Here is a 14,046-nt window from a genome sequence, read left to right as displayed (position 1 = left end):
GAACTCCTGACCTCATGGTCCACCCCACCTCAGCCTCCCAAAGTGCTAGGATGACAGGCATGAGCCAGCATGCCCGGCTGGTCTTTTCCACATGTTACTGAAATCAGTCATCTAGTATTTTGAAGACCTGGGGGTACAAGCATACTTTTTATTCCTTGAGATTAAGTCTCGCTTTGTTGCCCAGGTTGGAGTGCCATGGAGCGATCCCAGCTCACTGCAACCTCTGCCTCCCCCTGGGTTCAAGCTATTCTTGTGCCTCAGCCTCCCAAGTAGTCAGGCACCAACCACTGTGCCTGGCTAAGTTTTGTACTTTTAGCAGAAACGGGGTTTTACCATATTGGCCAGGCTGGTCTTGAACTCCTGATCTCAAGTGATCTGCCCACCTTGGCAGTGATGGGATTCCAGGCATAAGCTACTGTGCCCAGCCCATACTTGTTTTTTAATCAGTAAAAGTATCTCTAATTTTAAGATGAGGTAAATTCCAAGTTCTGATCAATTACTCACATATCACTTCATTCTTTAATTTCATACTTCCCTAAAAAAGATCTCTAGAAATAAACTAGTAATGACCATGAGGACCTTCTCTTTGGACACAGTATGGCTCTAAGTTGTAGGTCTCCCTTTAAAAAAAAAAACAAAAAACAAAAAATTTCTTTGTACGATTCCCCCTAAGGGAACTAGATGAAAGCTCCCTTAGTTCCTGTTGTTGGCTATATTCCAAAATATAGTCAGTAATAAGTATTTTCTCCTATCCCCTATAGAATGGCTACAGTCAATCTTCCAAGGCATAGCTTCAAGAGGGCCAAGTCCAGCCCACTAAGTAGTTCCTACTTAGTGATGAGAAAAATACTTTCAGAAAGGATAAGTGACCACCTCAACAGCATCTCAACAAGTAAAGAGTAGAGCCCAGGCTAGAATCTAGGTCTTAATTATTCTAAGACTTTGTTCTCTTCCCTTCATTAAATACCCTCAACTCTTAAGATCTGCAGTAGAGGTAGAATTTGCTAGTTAGACATGATTACTTAACTCTACAAGTAAGACCTGGAGGTAAATAACGGTCTGTTTCCTTACCATGGTGTTGGTGCTTGGCTGTCCTAGAGTGCTGGTATTACCAAAGGAAAAGCCAGTGTTCTGGGTGGTTGTGGCCTGGCCAAATGGTTTGCTGAAGAGGCTGGTAGTCTGCTGATTCTGTTGGCCAAAGAGACCACCTGGATTTGTTCCAAATCCAGTTGTACCTTTTAGGAAAAAGAAAAGAAAAAAAATGTAAACACCCAAAAATACAAAACCTTCCATTATCCAGTTATTTCAAGTCCTTATGTTATCTACTACCCTTCATTCACTACTTGATAACCTTTTCATTTTCCATCCTTCACCTAACTCTAGATTTAAACTTTAACTTCTGTAATAACACCCTGACCCCAAGAAGTCTAACTAGGCTAAATGATCTTCCCTTGTAAGTCCACAGCTTCCTTCTATTTTACAAGATAATACACTAGAAGTCAGCATGTGTATTTTAAACTTGCTAGTCTAAGTTATTGAGAACAAAGGCCTCTTCTTTACATGAATATATCCAGCCCAGAGTCTGATATGTAATATTCAATAATGAATATGGGCCAGGCACAGTGGCTCACATCTGTAATAACAACACTTTGGGAGGCCAAGGCAGGAGGATCACTTGAGGACAGGAGTTCCTGAACAGCATAGGTAACACAATGGGACCCCATCTCTACAAAAGAATTGTAAAAATTAGTCAGGCATAATGACTTGTGCCTGTGGTTTTAGCTACTAGGGAGACTGAGGTGGGAGTATGGCTTGAGCCTGGGAGTTTGAGGCTGTGGGGAGCTGTGATGGAGCCACTACACGACAGCCTGGGTGACAGAGCTAGACAGTGTCCTCCAACTCCCACCAAAAAACAGAAAAAATTAAGAAACATTAGCCAGCCAGAACGGTGGGAATATTACTTGGGCCCAAGAGTTCAAGGCTGCAGTGAGCTATGATTGCTCCACTGCACTCTAGCCCGGTCAACAAGGTGGGACTGTGTCTCAAAAACAAACAAACAAACAAACAAAACGCATACTAAACTAAATCATGGAATATCAAGATTGAAAAGTACATTAGGATGGACATGGTGGTTCACACTAGTAATCTCAGTACTTTGGGAGGCTGAAGCAGACAGATTGCTTGAGGCCAGGAGTTCGAGATCAGCCTGGCCAACATGGCAAAACCCCGTCTCTGCTAAAAATACAAAAATTAGCCAATGCTGGCAGGCACGGTGGCTCACGCCTGTAATTCCAGCAATCTGGGAGGCTGAGATGGGCGATCACCTGAGGTCAGGAGTTCCGATCAGCCTGGCCAAGATGATAAAACCCCATCTGTACTAAAAATACAAAAAAATCAGCCAGGCATTGTGGTGGGCGTCTGTAATCCCAGCTACTTCAGAGGCTGAGGCAGAGAATTGCTTGAACCTGGGCGGTGGAGGATGCAGTGAGCCGAGATCACACCACTGCACTCCAGCCTGGGCGACAGAGTGAAACTCTGTCTGAAAAAAAAAAAAAAAAAAAATTAGGGCTTGGCACCATGGCTCACACCTATAATCCCAGCACTCTGGGAGGCCGAGGCTGGTTAATCGCCTGATGTCAGGGGTTTGAGACCAGCCTAGCCAACGTAGTGAAACCCCAACTCTATTAAAAATATAAAAAATTAGCCAGGCATGGTGGTGGGCGCCTGTAACCCCAGCTCCTCAGGAGGCTGAGGCAGGAGAATCACTTGAACCTGGGAGTTGGAGGTTGCACTGCACTGCAGCTTGAGCAACAGTGAGACTCCAACTCAAAAAATAAATAAATGAATAAAATAAAATTAGCTGGGTGTGGTGGTGGCACATGCCTATAGAGTGGCTGAGGTAGGAGAATCACCTAAGCCCAGGAAGTCGGGGGTGCAGTGAGCTGTGATCACACCACTGCACTCCAGCATGGGCAATGAGTAAGAACCTAAGACCCTGTCTCAAAAAGAGAAAAGAAAAAGTAGGTTAAATATTACTTAAATATGTATTTTTGTGTGTGTATGTGTATGTACATCTCTTCAGAAGGCTATGAAAAGCTCTAATTTTTGCTTTTCTATACAGAGGCAAACTGGTAGATGGAGAAAGTGTAGAAGCAAAGTATATAACCTCTGGTTAGTTTTCTGTATTTTGTGAACTTTGTATCATATATGTGCATTACTTTTGCAAAAGTAGTATTTTTGTAAAGTAAATTAGTCATCATCTTTAACTCCTCTTTCACATCCCACATTAAACCAATCCATCAGCAAATCCCATCAGTTCTATAATCAAACTGGGTCCAGAACCCCATCTTTTTTCTTTTCCATCCTTATTATTTTGAGACGGAGTCTTGCTCTGTCACCCAGGCTAGAGTGCAATGGTGTGATCTCAGATCACTGCAACCTCTGCCCCCCAGGCTCAAGCGATTCTCCTGCCTCAGCCTCCCAAGTAGCTGGGATTACAGGCACTTGCCACCATGTCCAACTAATTTTCGTATTTTTAGTAGAGGCAGGGTTTTACCATGTTGGCCAGGCTAGTCTTGAACTCCTGACCTCAAGCAACCCACCTGCCTTGGCCTCCCAAAGTGCTAGGATTGCAGGCATAAGCCACCACACTTGGCCTCTTTTCCATCCTTGCCCAAGCCACTAACACCTCTCATGCTGGTAATAGCTTTCTAAGTAATTTGTTTCTCCTCTTTCTTACCACCTACTCTCAATATAGGAGACTTCAGAATCATCCTTTACTCACACTCACATGACTTCTCTGTCTAAACAACTCTCAGGATTTCCTAAATCAAGTAAAAATTCAAGTCTTGATATTAGTCTACAAAGTTGTATAAAATATGGCCCCCATATCCCCCAGTATTTTCCCTTGCCCTCTCTTCAAATGGCCAAAACTCAAGAGTTTTTAGACTCAGTTTCCACTAGCTGGAATGTTCTTCCCCCAGCAATCTGTACAACTTGCTCTTTCATCTTCTTCAGATACGTCACTGCTCAAACATCACCTTCTCACGTGAAGCATTCCTTAGTCATCTTCATCTTAAACTGTCTCCCTTTCCCCACATATATCCAGGCATTCCTTCCTATTCCTATGGTATCCCTGAATTATTATTTTTCTCCATAGCACTTAATCCAAAATGGCAATTATGTTTTAGTTTTAGTTATCTGTCTCTCCTCAATATAATCTAATATGATATCAAGTGCTTACTAGTTCCAAAGGCAGTTTTGTTCTGACCATATGCAAAGCCTGAATTAGTGGTGGAGGAACTGAAGAGTCCTGTTGCACTGGAAGTGGCTGGAGAAGACCCAAACAAGCCAGTTGTGGTACCTGCTCCCACCTGGTTCTGTGGGCCTTTCCTGTTAGCCTGATAATCCTCTAAACGAAGTTCCTGAAGGGAGGGAAAACATATTTCTAATCTTAACATGTAGCTAAAAATAATTATTTAGGAGGCTAAATACTTGAATTTAGTATTCAAGTTCTACTTTCACATAGGAACCATGACTAAAAGAGAGAAAACTAAGGAATGACATTATATCATTAAAGAAAAACATTTCCAACAAACACTAAAATTCATACCACAATTACTGTAAAACTACGAGCCAAAGAGTCAATCATATCTTAATCTGAGTTTTCTTTTACAAACAATACACTCTTTCGGTAAAATGTCATAAAATAATCCTAACTCTCCCTAGCCCTAAAATATAAAAATAAAATAAAAATTATAGTGAATTAAAAGATGCAGATTCTATGGGGCAAAAAATTTAGAAAAAGAATAAAGTTTACCAATTTTGTCTCAAGTCAGTATGTTCCTGGCACAGCCCAATAAAGCAAGCATAGTTTGGTATGCAGAAGGAAGCAATCACTACAATTGGGAACGACTATCACAATGTACAACAACCTACTACATAAGCAATAAGAATGAACAAACTAACTTCATGCAACAACATGGATGAGTATCTCAATGTTGAAAGACAGCCATTAAAAAGTACATAATGTGGCTGGGCGCTGCAGCTCATGCCTGTAACCCCAGCACTTTGGGAGGCCAAGGCGGACGGATCACAAAGCCAGGGTTCAAGAACAGCCTGGCCAACACAGCAAAATCCTGTCTCTACAAAAAAATCAAAAATTAGCCGGGCATAGTGGCATGCAGCTGCAATCCCAGCTACTCCGGAGACTGAGGCAGGAGACTGCTTAAATCCGGGAGGCAGCGTTTATAGTGAGCTGAGATCACGCCACTGCACTCCAGCCTAGGCAACAGAGCAAGACTCCATCTCAAAAAAAAAAAAAATTTAGCTGGGTGTGGTGGCCCACACCTGTAATCCAAGCTACCAGGGAGGCTGAGGTGCAAGAATTGCTTGAACCTGGGACGCAGAGGTCATAGTGAGCCAAGATGCGCCACTGCACTCCAGCCTGGGTGACGGAGACACTGGCTCAAAAAAAAAAAAAAAGAAAAACTTTTATTAAGCTGTATGACTTTGCATAATTTTACTAAAAACACCTTCATATGCATGCATACACATTGCCCAGCGTAACAGAAGCAACATCCAATCAGAACAGACGATTAGACTGGGCTCAGGGGCTCATGCCTGTTATCCCAGCACACTGGGAGGCCGAGGAAGAAAGATCACTTGAGCTCAGGAGTTTGAGACCGGCCTGAGCAACATAGTAAGACCTCATCTCTACAAAAAAATTTTTAAACATTAGCTGGGCATGGGGCACATGCCAGCAGTCCCAGCTATTTGAGAGGCTAAGGACATGAAGCCTGGGAAGCTGAGACTGCAATGAGCTGTGATTGTGTCACTGCATTCCAGCCTGGGCAAAAAAGCTCAAAAAAAAAAAAAAAAAAAAGACCATTGGGGTGCTATACCTTCACATATCCCTGAATATTATCCCTGCCTAAACAAGTAGATATCTAGAAATAATACTTGATTTTTAAAAATAATTCGGTTAATTTTTTACATAAACCCAAACTGAACCCCTCTATCCTAAAAATAATCAAAACCATTTTTAAAAGCTACATTCCAATAGAATCAAAAAGGTTAGACTGACATTCTGTATTGTATTTTACTGACCTCTAGTGACTTGCTCTCATATTCTTTCATAGCAGTAATACACTGGTGCTTGGTACTTATGTTAGTGCTAACTCCAGCTTTGACCATAGTATCTGTACCAGTTGGAGGCTGCAAAGAAATAAAGGCAAATTTGTAGGTCCGAGTTTTATATTGCTACTCTCTCAGACACAATTTCTCAACCACTGAACTCTAAAACTAGTCCTCCCAGGTCTTTTATACTGAGATGGTTTCAAGGGTGTTTGATTAAATATACTGCATTTCTGATCTCTCCCCACATCAAGATTATCTGAATAAATCAATCTTAGTAACAAAGTAATCACAAACCCAAGGATTAATCCCATAACCCAAGCCATCCAATTACATGCTAAAATACATGTAATACTATGCACAAGGAAAGTTTTACCCAATATATACATTTAAACCTCTATATCTAAGTTCTCCTTTCTATTCTGCCCTGTAATGTTGCATTAAAAAAATACAGAGGGCCGGGCACGGTGGCTCACGCCTGTAATCCTAGCACTCAGGGAGGCTGAGGCGGGTGGATCACAGGGTCAGGAGTTTGAGACCAGCCTGGCCAATATGGTGAAACCCTGTCTCTACTAAAAAATAAAAAAAAAACAACAATAAATTAGCCAGGCATGGTGGCACGCACCTGTAGTCCCAGCTACTCAGGAGGCTGAGGCAGGAGAATCGCTTGAATTCGAGAAGTGGAGGTTGCAGTGGGTCAAGATTGCGCCACTGCACTCTGGCCTGGGCAACAGAGTGAGACTCCATCTCAAAAAACAGCAGCAACAACAACAACAACAACAACAACAACAAAAATATGGAAACCGACCAGGCGCAGTGGCTCACGCCTGTAGTCCCAGCACTTTGGGAGGCCGAGGTGGGTGGATCGCTTGAGGTCAGGAGTTCAAGACCAGCCTGGCCAACATGGTGAAACCCTATCTCTACTAAAAATACAAAAATTAGCTTGGGTGGGTGCCTGTAATCCCAGCTACTTGGGAGGCTGAGGCAGGAGAATCACTTGAACCGAAGCGGCGGAGGTTGCAGTGAGCCAAGATTGCACCGCTGCACTCCAGTCTGACTGTCTTCAGAAAAAAAAAAAAAAAGAAATATGGAAACCTGTTTTTCCCCGATAACCTTACAAGGAAAAAGGCACAATAAGTCAAACTAATGATTCCTGCTTGTACTGCCAGTTTTCTCAACTGTTGTGCTTTACAAAAGGCATCACACAGTATTTTTCACTATCGTTTATATTTTAACTTTAAATTCGAGGTTGTAAATTTAGTACTATGAATTAACCAATTTACCTGAGAAATTCTTCATTTTCTGGAGTATATTTTAACAAGTTTTATTTCTGCCAAAGATTTCCATTAGGCTAACTGCACTTCCAGCGTACCCTAAGAATCCCCCAAATATTTACATCAAGTGGTATTCCATATGTTTCTGTAAACAAAATCCTCCACTCTAGCCCTCCACTCAACCCCTCTCAAAAAAAAAAACACACACACACACAAAAACTTTATGGCCCCATTTAGCCATTTCATCAACAAAACCTGTATTTTTAATCTGGTACAGAATGTTGATGAGTTACTCTTATTTGCCACCTATTCTTTATTTCCATAAAGAATAGTTGACCAGGCCGGGCATGGTGGCTCACGCCTGTAATCCCAACACTTTGGGAGGCAGAGGTGGGCAGATCACCCGAGGTCAGGAGTTCAAGACCAGCCTGGCCACCACGGTGAAACACCATCTCTACTAAAACTACAAAAAAATTAGCTAGGTGTGGAGGTGGACTCCTGTAATCCCAGCTACTCGGGAGGCAGAGGCAGGAGAATCACTCGAACCCAAGAGGTGGAGGCTGCAGTGAGCTGAGATCACACCACCGCCCTCCAGCCTGGGCAACATCAGTGAAACTCCGTCTTAAAACAAAACAAAACAAACCAAACTAAACCAAACCAAACCAACAGCTGACCATTCAGAAGCAAATTTTTAACACAGTAAATTCAAATTCTACCTTATACCAGTTTATTATAAAATTTTATGAATACACATTTGATTGGGATGAGCCTAATTCAAATATACATCATAATCTAGATTTGCATTTCACAAGTTTCCCTGTCTACTATACAACTTGTTTTTAACACATTGTTCAGGAAGTGTCAAGCTAAGCTGGATGAGAAGCAATTTTACTATTCATCCTGCAAAGAAATATACATGCGGGAAAAAACATTCCACAAAGATTGGAAGAAAATACATACGTTAAATTTAATAGTAGTCCCAGTAGGAGCAGCTGTAAAACTACTTGGCCCAAAGAGGGAGCCAGATGTGCTGCCAAAAGGATTAGAGGTGGTATTTGTGGTTCCAAAGAGTCCTCCACTGCTAGTACTGGTTCCAAAATCTAAAAATAAGAAAAACGAGATGATAACAGTAAGAAATTTAAGAAATCTATAAGATGCCTTGGAATTGGGCTATGGCACTAGTGCCACAGTACTTTTTCACATTCTCAATTTTTTTTTTTTAAGACAGGGTCTTGCTCTGTCTCCTAGGATGGAGTGCAGTGGTGCAATCACAGCTCACTGCAGCCTTGACCTCACAGGCTCAAGCAATACTCCTGCCTCAGTCTTCCAAGTAGCCGGGACCACAGGCATGCGCCGCCACACTCAGCTAATTTTTTTTTTTTAATTTTTGTAGAGAGTGCCTCTTGCCATGCTGCTCAGGCTAGTCTCAAATTGCTGGGCTCAAACAATCCTCCCACCTCAGCCTCCTAAAGTGCTGGGATTACAGGTGTGAGTCACTGCGCCTGGTCTCACATCCTGAAATTTTTTACCTTTCAAGTCTCCCAAGCAAATATATTCAAATAGAAATTATTTTTTTTCCTTTTTTTTTTTTTTTTGAGACCGAGTCTCGCTGTGTAGCCCAGGCTGGAGTGCAGTGGCGCGATCTCAGCTCACTGCAACCTCCGCCTCCCGGGTTGACGCCATTCTCCTGCCTCAGCCACCTGAGTAGCTGGGACTACTACTGGTTAGCCCGCCACCACGCCCGGCTAATTTTTTGTATATTTTTTTTTTCAGTAGAGACAAGGTTTCACTGTTGTTAGCCAGGATGGTCTTGATTTCCTGACCTCGTGATCCACCCACCTTTGCCTCCCAAAGTGCTGGGATTACAGGCATGAGCCACCGCGCCTGGCCCAAACAGAAATTTCATACAGAAAAATACATACTTCCAAGCTCACAACTTTCAAGTGAAACAAAGTCTGAATCCTTTGGTCAGGTAAGTGTCCATAAAGACCTAAGGTCACACTTGGAAGACAACTTAAAAGAAATACCTTGTTTCATCATAAATTTTATCTCATTTCTCCTTTTCTCGTTTAACTAGATGCTGAATGAACTTGTCTTTCTGAAAACATCTTGTCACAGACTTCAAGAGTGGTCACAGTACATTTTATTTACATACATTATGACATATACCTACACATAACCGAAAACTTTAGAATATACAAGTGGTCCTATTAGAGAAATCAAATATAGGTTAATGGAAAATTTCACCCCCTAAAATTTCAGAAAAATTAGCAGTCACTGTCAATTACTTTACAGAAACTATTTAAAGAAATAGCAAATCCTTGGATTACTTTACGTTTCCAAAAAACTGAGTTTAAAAAAAATTACACATAAATGAATTTAATTGTTGCTAAGGAATATATTGCTGAAAGTATCAGAGACTTCTGAAGAAGTTATGCCAGGTGCGGTGGCTCACACCTGTAATCCCAGCACTTTGGGAGGCCAAGGCGGATGGAACACGAGGGTCAGGAGTTTGAGACCACCCTGGTCAATATGGTGAAACCCCATCTCTACTAAAAATATAAAAATTAGCTAGGCATGACAGCGGGTGCCTGTAAGTCCCAACTACTCGGGAAGCTGAAGCAGGAGACTCGCTTGAACCGGGGAGGCAGAGGTTGCAGTGGTGAGCAGAGATCACGCCACTGCACTCCAGTCTGGGTAACAGATCGAGACTCCATCTCAAAAAAAAAGAGGTTATATATATGGTGCCAATTTACTAAGCAATAGAAATGTATTGCCAATATTTAGAATTAGTAACATCCTAATTACCACGTTAAAGAGTACTACGATTTCTCACTGGCAAACTGTTACTACTTCTTTCTAAAACATGTCTTAATATATAGTTTAAAGCAAATAGGCACATTTCTTTTGATTTACTACTTTAGACTGTATTATATATTGTTATGGTTAAATATTTCAATGTTATACAAACAACTTTCCCTCTGGAAAATACTGACAGCTGGCTAACTATTCATTCTTCTATACTCTTGTGCCAGGAATGGCATCATTTGATAAGGGATACCTGATGAACTAGCAGTGGTTGCCTCAAAGTATAGCGCTGTGTGGAGAAGTATCCCCCAAGACATGTTTGGACTTAAAGTGAAAAAAGCCATCAAATAAAAACATCTGCATGGACAAAGAATGGAGGAGTAACCATGTCATGTCCAATATGTCATTCCTGCTCTAGTCTCTTCATGCCAAATATAAAACAGAGACAAGAAGGTGCCTCTGCAGCACAATATGGCTGACTATAACATATTCCTCCTTGAAATTCTCCCATCTTAACATGAACTACACTACTCTGACCTGGCTTTTCACCCTTTCTCTGGCCATTCTACATCAGGAAGCTCTTCCTCTGCATATCCCTTAAGTAACAGTGCTTCAAATTTCCATCCTTATAGAGATGTAGATGCTGTCTTCCTTTTCAGCCTATTAACCTTTTCAGTACATATTGAAGTTTTCCTCTTCCCATATTTTTGCCAATTAGCAGGAAAAGAGGGTAGATGAACATAGAAAAAAGGAGAAAAGACAACACATTCAATAAGCAAACCAAATTATTAGATGCAGAGCTCCAGCAATATCCTACTTACTCCCAAAGCCAGTTGGTTTATTTTGTGCAAAGGCATTGTTTTGGGATGAGAAAAGACTGGTCCCTGTGCTTGCAGTTCCAAACAAGGTATTTGCTGTTCCTGTTGATGTACCAAACCCAAAGCCAGTGCTTGTGGAGGTAGCTGGCTGGCTAAATGAACTGGTTCCAAATAATCCTCCTGAGGAGATGGAGAAGGAGGGAAAAAAGTAGATCAGAGCCGCTAAGTCAATGCCTATACCAGCTACAAACAAACCAGTTATATCACAAATGAAGACCCTACCTGGTTTAGTCTGTGAATTTCCAAACAGGCCTCCAGTATTGTTGCTAGAACCAAATGCAGATGTTCCAAATGCCCCTCCACTAGTAGTGCCAAAGCCAGTATCTGCAAAAGCAAAATCCAGATTAAATTAGAATTTAGAATAAAATCTGCATAAGATGACCAAATGAAAAGGCGTTTTAATATTTCTTAAACTTCTGAATTTGAACTACTAGCCTAATTGAAAACATTTTTTCAAACTCCCATCAGAGTATGAATTACAGAGTAAAAACCAAGACACAGACATTTTATTCATTGTCCCCAGGGTAAGTATGAAAATTTGAAGTCAAAAGGAGTGACTTTTCAATAAAAGTTACAGATGTTCATAGGTTAAAAAAATAAAAAAAGTGCTGCCCGGGCACAGTGGCTCACACCTGTAATCCCAGCATTCTGGGAGGCCAAGGCAGACGAATCATTTGAGGTCAGGAGTTCAAGACCAGCCTGACCAACATGGTGAAATCCCGCCTCTACTAAAAATTCAAAAAAATTAGTGACACTCCATAGTCACTGAGATAAATGGTCTTTCATCAGGGGAACACATCAGAACAACCTGGGAAGCTTTTTCAAAATACGCACGTCCAGGTTTCAACTCCAGAAATTCTAATTCTATAATTTTTGATGAGATATGTATTTTGAATAAAACTTCCAAAGGTGACTGTGACGGGCACTTTTAGTTAAAAACCACAGACATGGATCTAGAGTTCTCTAAAAACGAGGTCAGGAGCCACTTAAGAAAACTTCCTTGCCAGGCGTGGTGGCTCACGCCTGTAATTTCAGTACTTTGGGAGGCCGAGGTGAGTGGATCACGAGGTCAGGAGATCGAGACCATGCTGGTTAACACGGTGAAACCCCGTCTCTACTTAAAATACAAAAAAAAAAAAAATTAGCCGGGCCTGGTGGTGGGCGCCTATAGTCCCAGCTACGCGGGAGGCTGAGGCAGGAGAACTGCTTGAACCCAGGAGGCAGAAGTTGCAGTGAGCCGAGATCGCGCCACTGCACTCCATCCTGGGTGACCGAGTGAGACTCCACCTCAAAAAAAAAAAAAAAAACAAAAAACTTCCTCTATTATTAATTTTATTAGGTATGATAGAGGCTTGTTAGTTATGCTTCTTAAAGAATCCTTAGCCCAGTGCCATGGCTTATGCTTGTAATCCCCTCGCTTTAGCAGGCTTAAGCAGGAGAACTGCTTGAACCCAGGAGGTGGAGGTTACAGCGAGCTGAGAAAAATGAGCCAGGCATGGTGGTGTGCAACTGTGGTCCCAGCTACTTAGGAGGCTGAGGTATGAGGATTGCTTGGGTCTGGGAGGTTGAGGCTGTAGTGAACCATGATACTGCCAATGCACTCCAGCCTCAGTGAAAGTGCAGAATCCTATCTCAAAAAATAAATAAATTTCATCAATTAGAGAAAGTTTCTGGGATTTAAAATATTCTGTTAAGATGCTCTCCTCCCCCTGGAAATAAAGAGATAAAAACAAGACTGGGAAAATGCTCATTGTTAAAGTTGGGATATAAGTACACAAGAGTTCATTATACCATTCTTTCCAGCCTTGGATGAGTATAAACATTTTTAACAAAGTGTCACAGTTCTTTTAGAATTTGTCTAGCAGGGTTCCCGGTTTTTACCGGAAAAAAAAAAAAAAATTTTTTTTGGGGGGGGGGGGCTTTCTGGTAAAAAAAAAAAAAAAAAAAAAATCTCCAAAAAAAAAGTTTAAATGTAAATAAGGATTGCTACAGGCAATTAGTCATATACGATATTGTATAAGACATTAGTCATGTACAATACTGGGTAGGAAGGGAGTTAGATCTCAGGAGGGTTGATGGGGATTAGACACTTCCACATTTTAACATTTCTGTGACATTTGAATGTCACATCATGTTCACAGGGTAAATTCCAGGGCAGTTATTTCATAACTGCATTTTAGACTTCAACATTAAAAGAATTATTTTCTGGTCTGAAAATCAGTAACAAATTATAACTTTCTGTTAAACAAAATAATGCAAATATTTTAAGTATCGGCCGGGCGCGGTGGCTCAAGCCTGTAATCCCAGCACTTTGGGAGGCCGAGACGGGCGGATCACGAGGTCAGGAGATCGAGACCATCCTGGCTAACACAGTGAAACCCCGTCTCTACTAAAAAAATACAAAAAAGTAGCCAGGCGAGGTGGTGGGCGCCTGTAGTCCCAGCTACTGGGGAGGCTGAGGCAGGAGAATGGCGCAAACCCGGGAGGCGGAGCTTGCAGTGAGCTGAGATCCGGCCACTGCACTCCAGCCTGGGCGACAGCGGAAGACTCTGTCTCAAAAAAAAAAAAAAAAAAAAAAAATTTAAGTATCTTCTACTGATGATCAGAAGAAGGCCATGAAAACTTAGAATTTATTTCTACTTCCTTAAACACTGTTAAAGAGATCTTATCCTAGTTATTTTTTCAAGATGACTTTGCTATAAATACGAAAGTATAAATAAAATTCCCACCTAAAGCTTATCAGAGTGGATTTGTTCTTAGTAAGAAGAGAGTAATTAAGGTTTCCCCCTCTTATCCTTTTTAAAAACTTACTCTGTCCAAATGTTGAAGTTGTGCCAAAGCCACCTGTGCCACCCCCAAAGGGTGTTCCAAATGATTTGTTAAACATCTTCAAAACGAGTCTTTGTTTCAGAAAGCTGGGAAAAAGAAAACATTATCACTCTCTTAAAGAC

General features: G+C 41.5%; 1 protein-coding gene and 1 non-coding gene across 5 annotated transcripts in view; one reads left to right on the top strand and one right to left on the bottom strand.

The window, feature by feature from the left end:
• Positions 1 to 14,046, bottom strand: part of LOC105468934 (nucleoporin 98 and 96 precursor) — a 131,326-nt gene that overhangs the window by 100,388 nt on the left and 16,892 nt on the right. For all 4 annotated transcript variants that reach the window (XM_071075207.1, XM_071075208.1, XM_071075209.1 and 1 more), the window contains exons 2-8: positions 13,907 to 14,010; positions 11,318 to 11,419; positions 11,039 to 11,215; positions 8,370 to 8,509; positions 6,109 to 6,216; positions 4,244 to 4,424; positions 1,072 to 1,235 (exon numbers count right to left, since the gene is read on the bottom strand). In XM_071075207.1, the coding sequence (XP_070931308.1) occupies positions 1,072 to 1,235; positions 4,244 to 4,424; positions 6,109 to 6,216; positions 8,370 to 8,509; positions 11,039 to 11,215; positions 11,318 to 11,419; positions 13,907 to 13,982 (948 nt within the window). In that variant the 5' untranslated portion in view covers positions 13,983 to 14,010. The remainder of the gene's footprint in view (positions 1 to 1,071; positions 1,236 to 4,243; positions 4,425 to 6,108; positions 6,217 to 8,369; positions 8,510 to 11,038; positions 11,216 to 11,317; positions 11,420 to 13,906; positions 14,011 to 14,046) is intronic.
• Positions 12,927 to 12,985, top strand: LOC112424476 (U7 small nuclear RNA). The gene has a single exon (XR_003015228.2). It is a non-coding gene; the product is annotated as a U7 small nuclear RNA (small nuclear RNA).

Source organism: Macaca nemestrina, chromosome 12 (genome assembly GCF_043159975.1).
Source record: "Macaca nemestrina isolate mMacNem1 chromosome 12, mMacNem.hap1, whole genome shotgun sequence".
Taxonomy (NCBI): Eukaryota; Metazoa; Chordata; class Mammalia; order Primates; family Cercopithecidae; genus Macaca; species Macaca nemestrina.
This window is presented reverse-complemented; position numbering and strand designations above follow the sequence as displayed.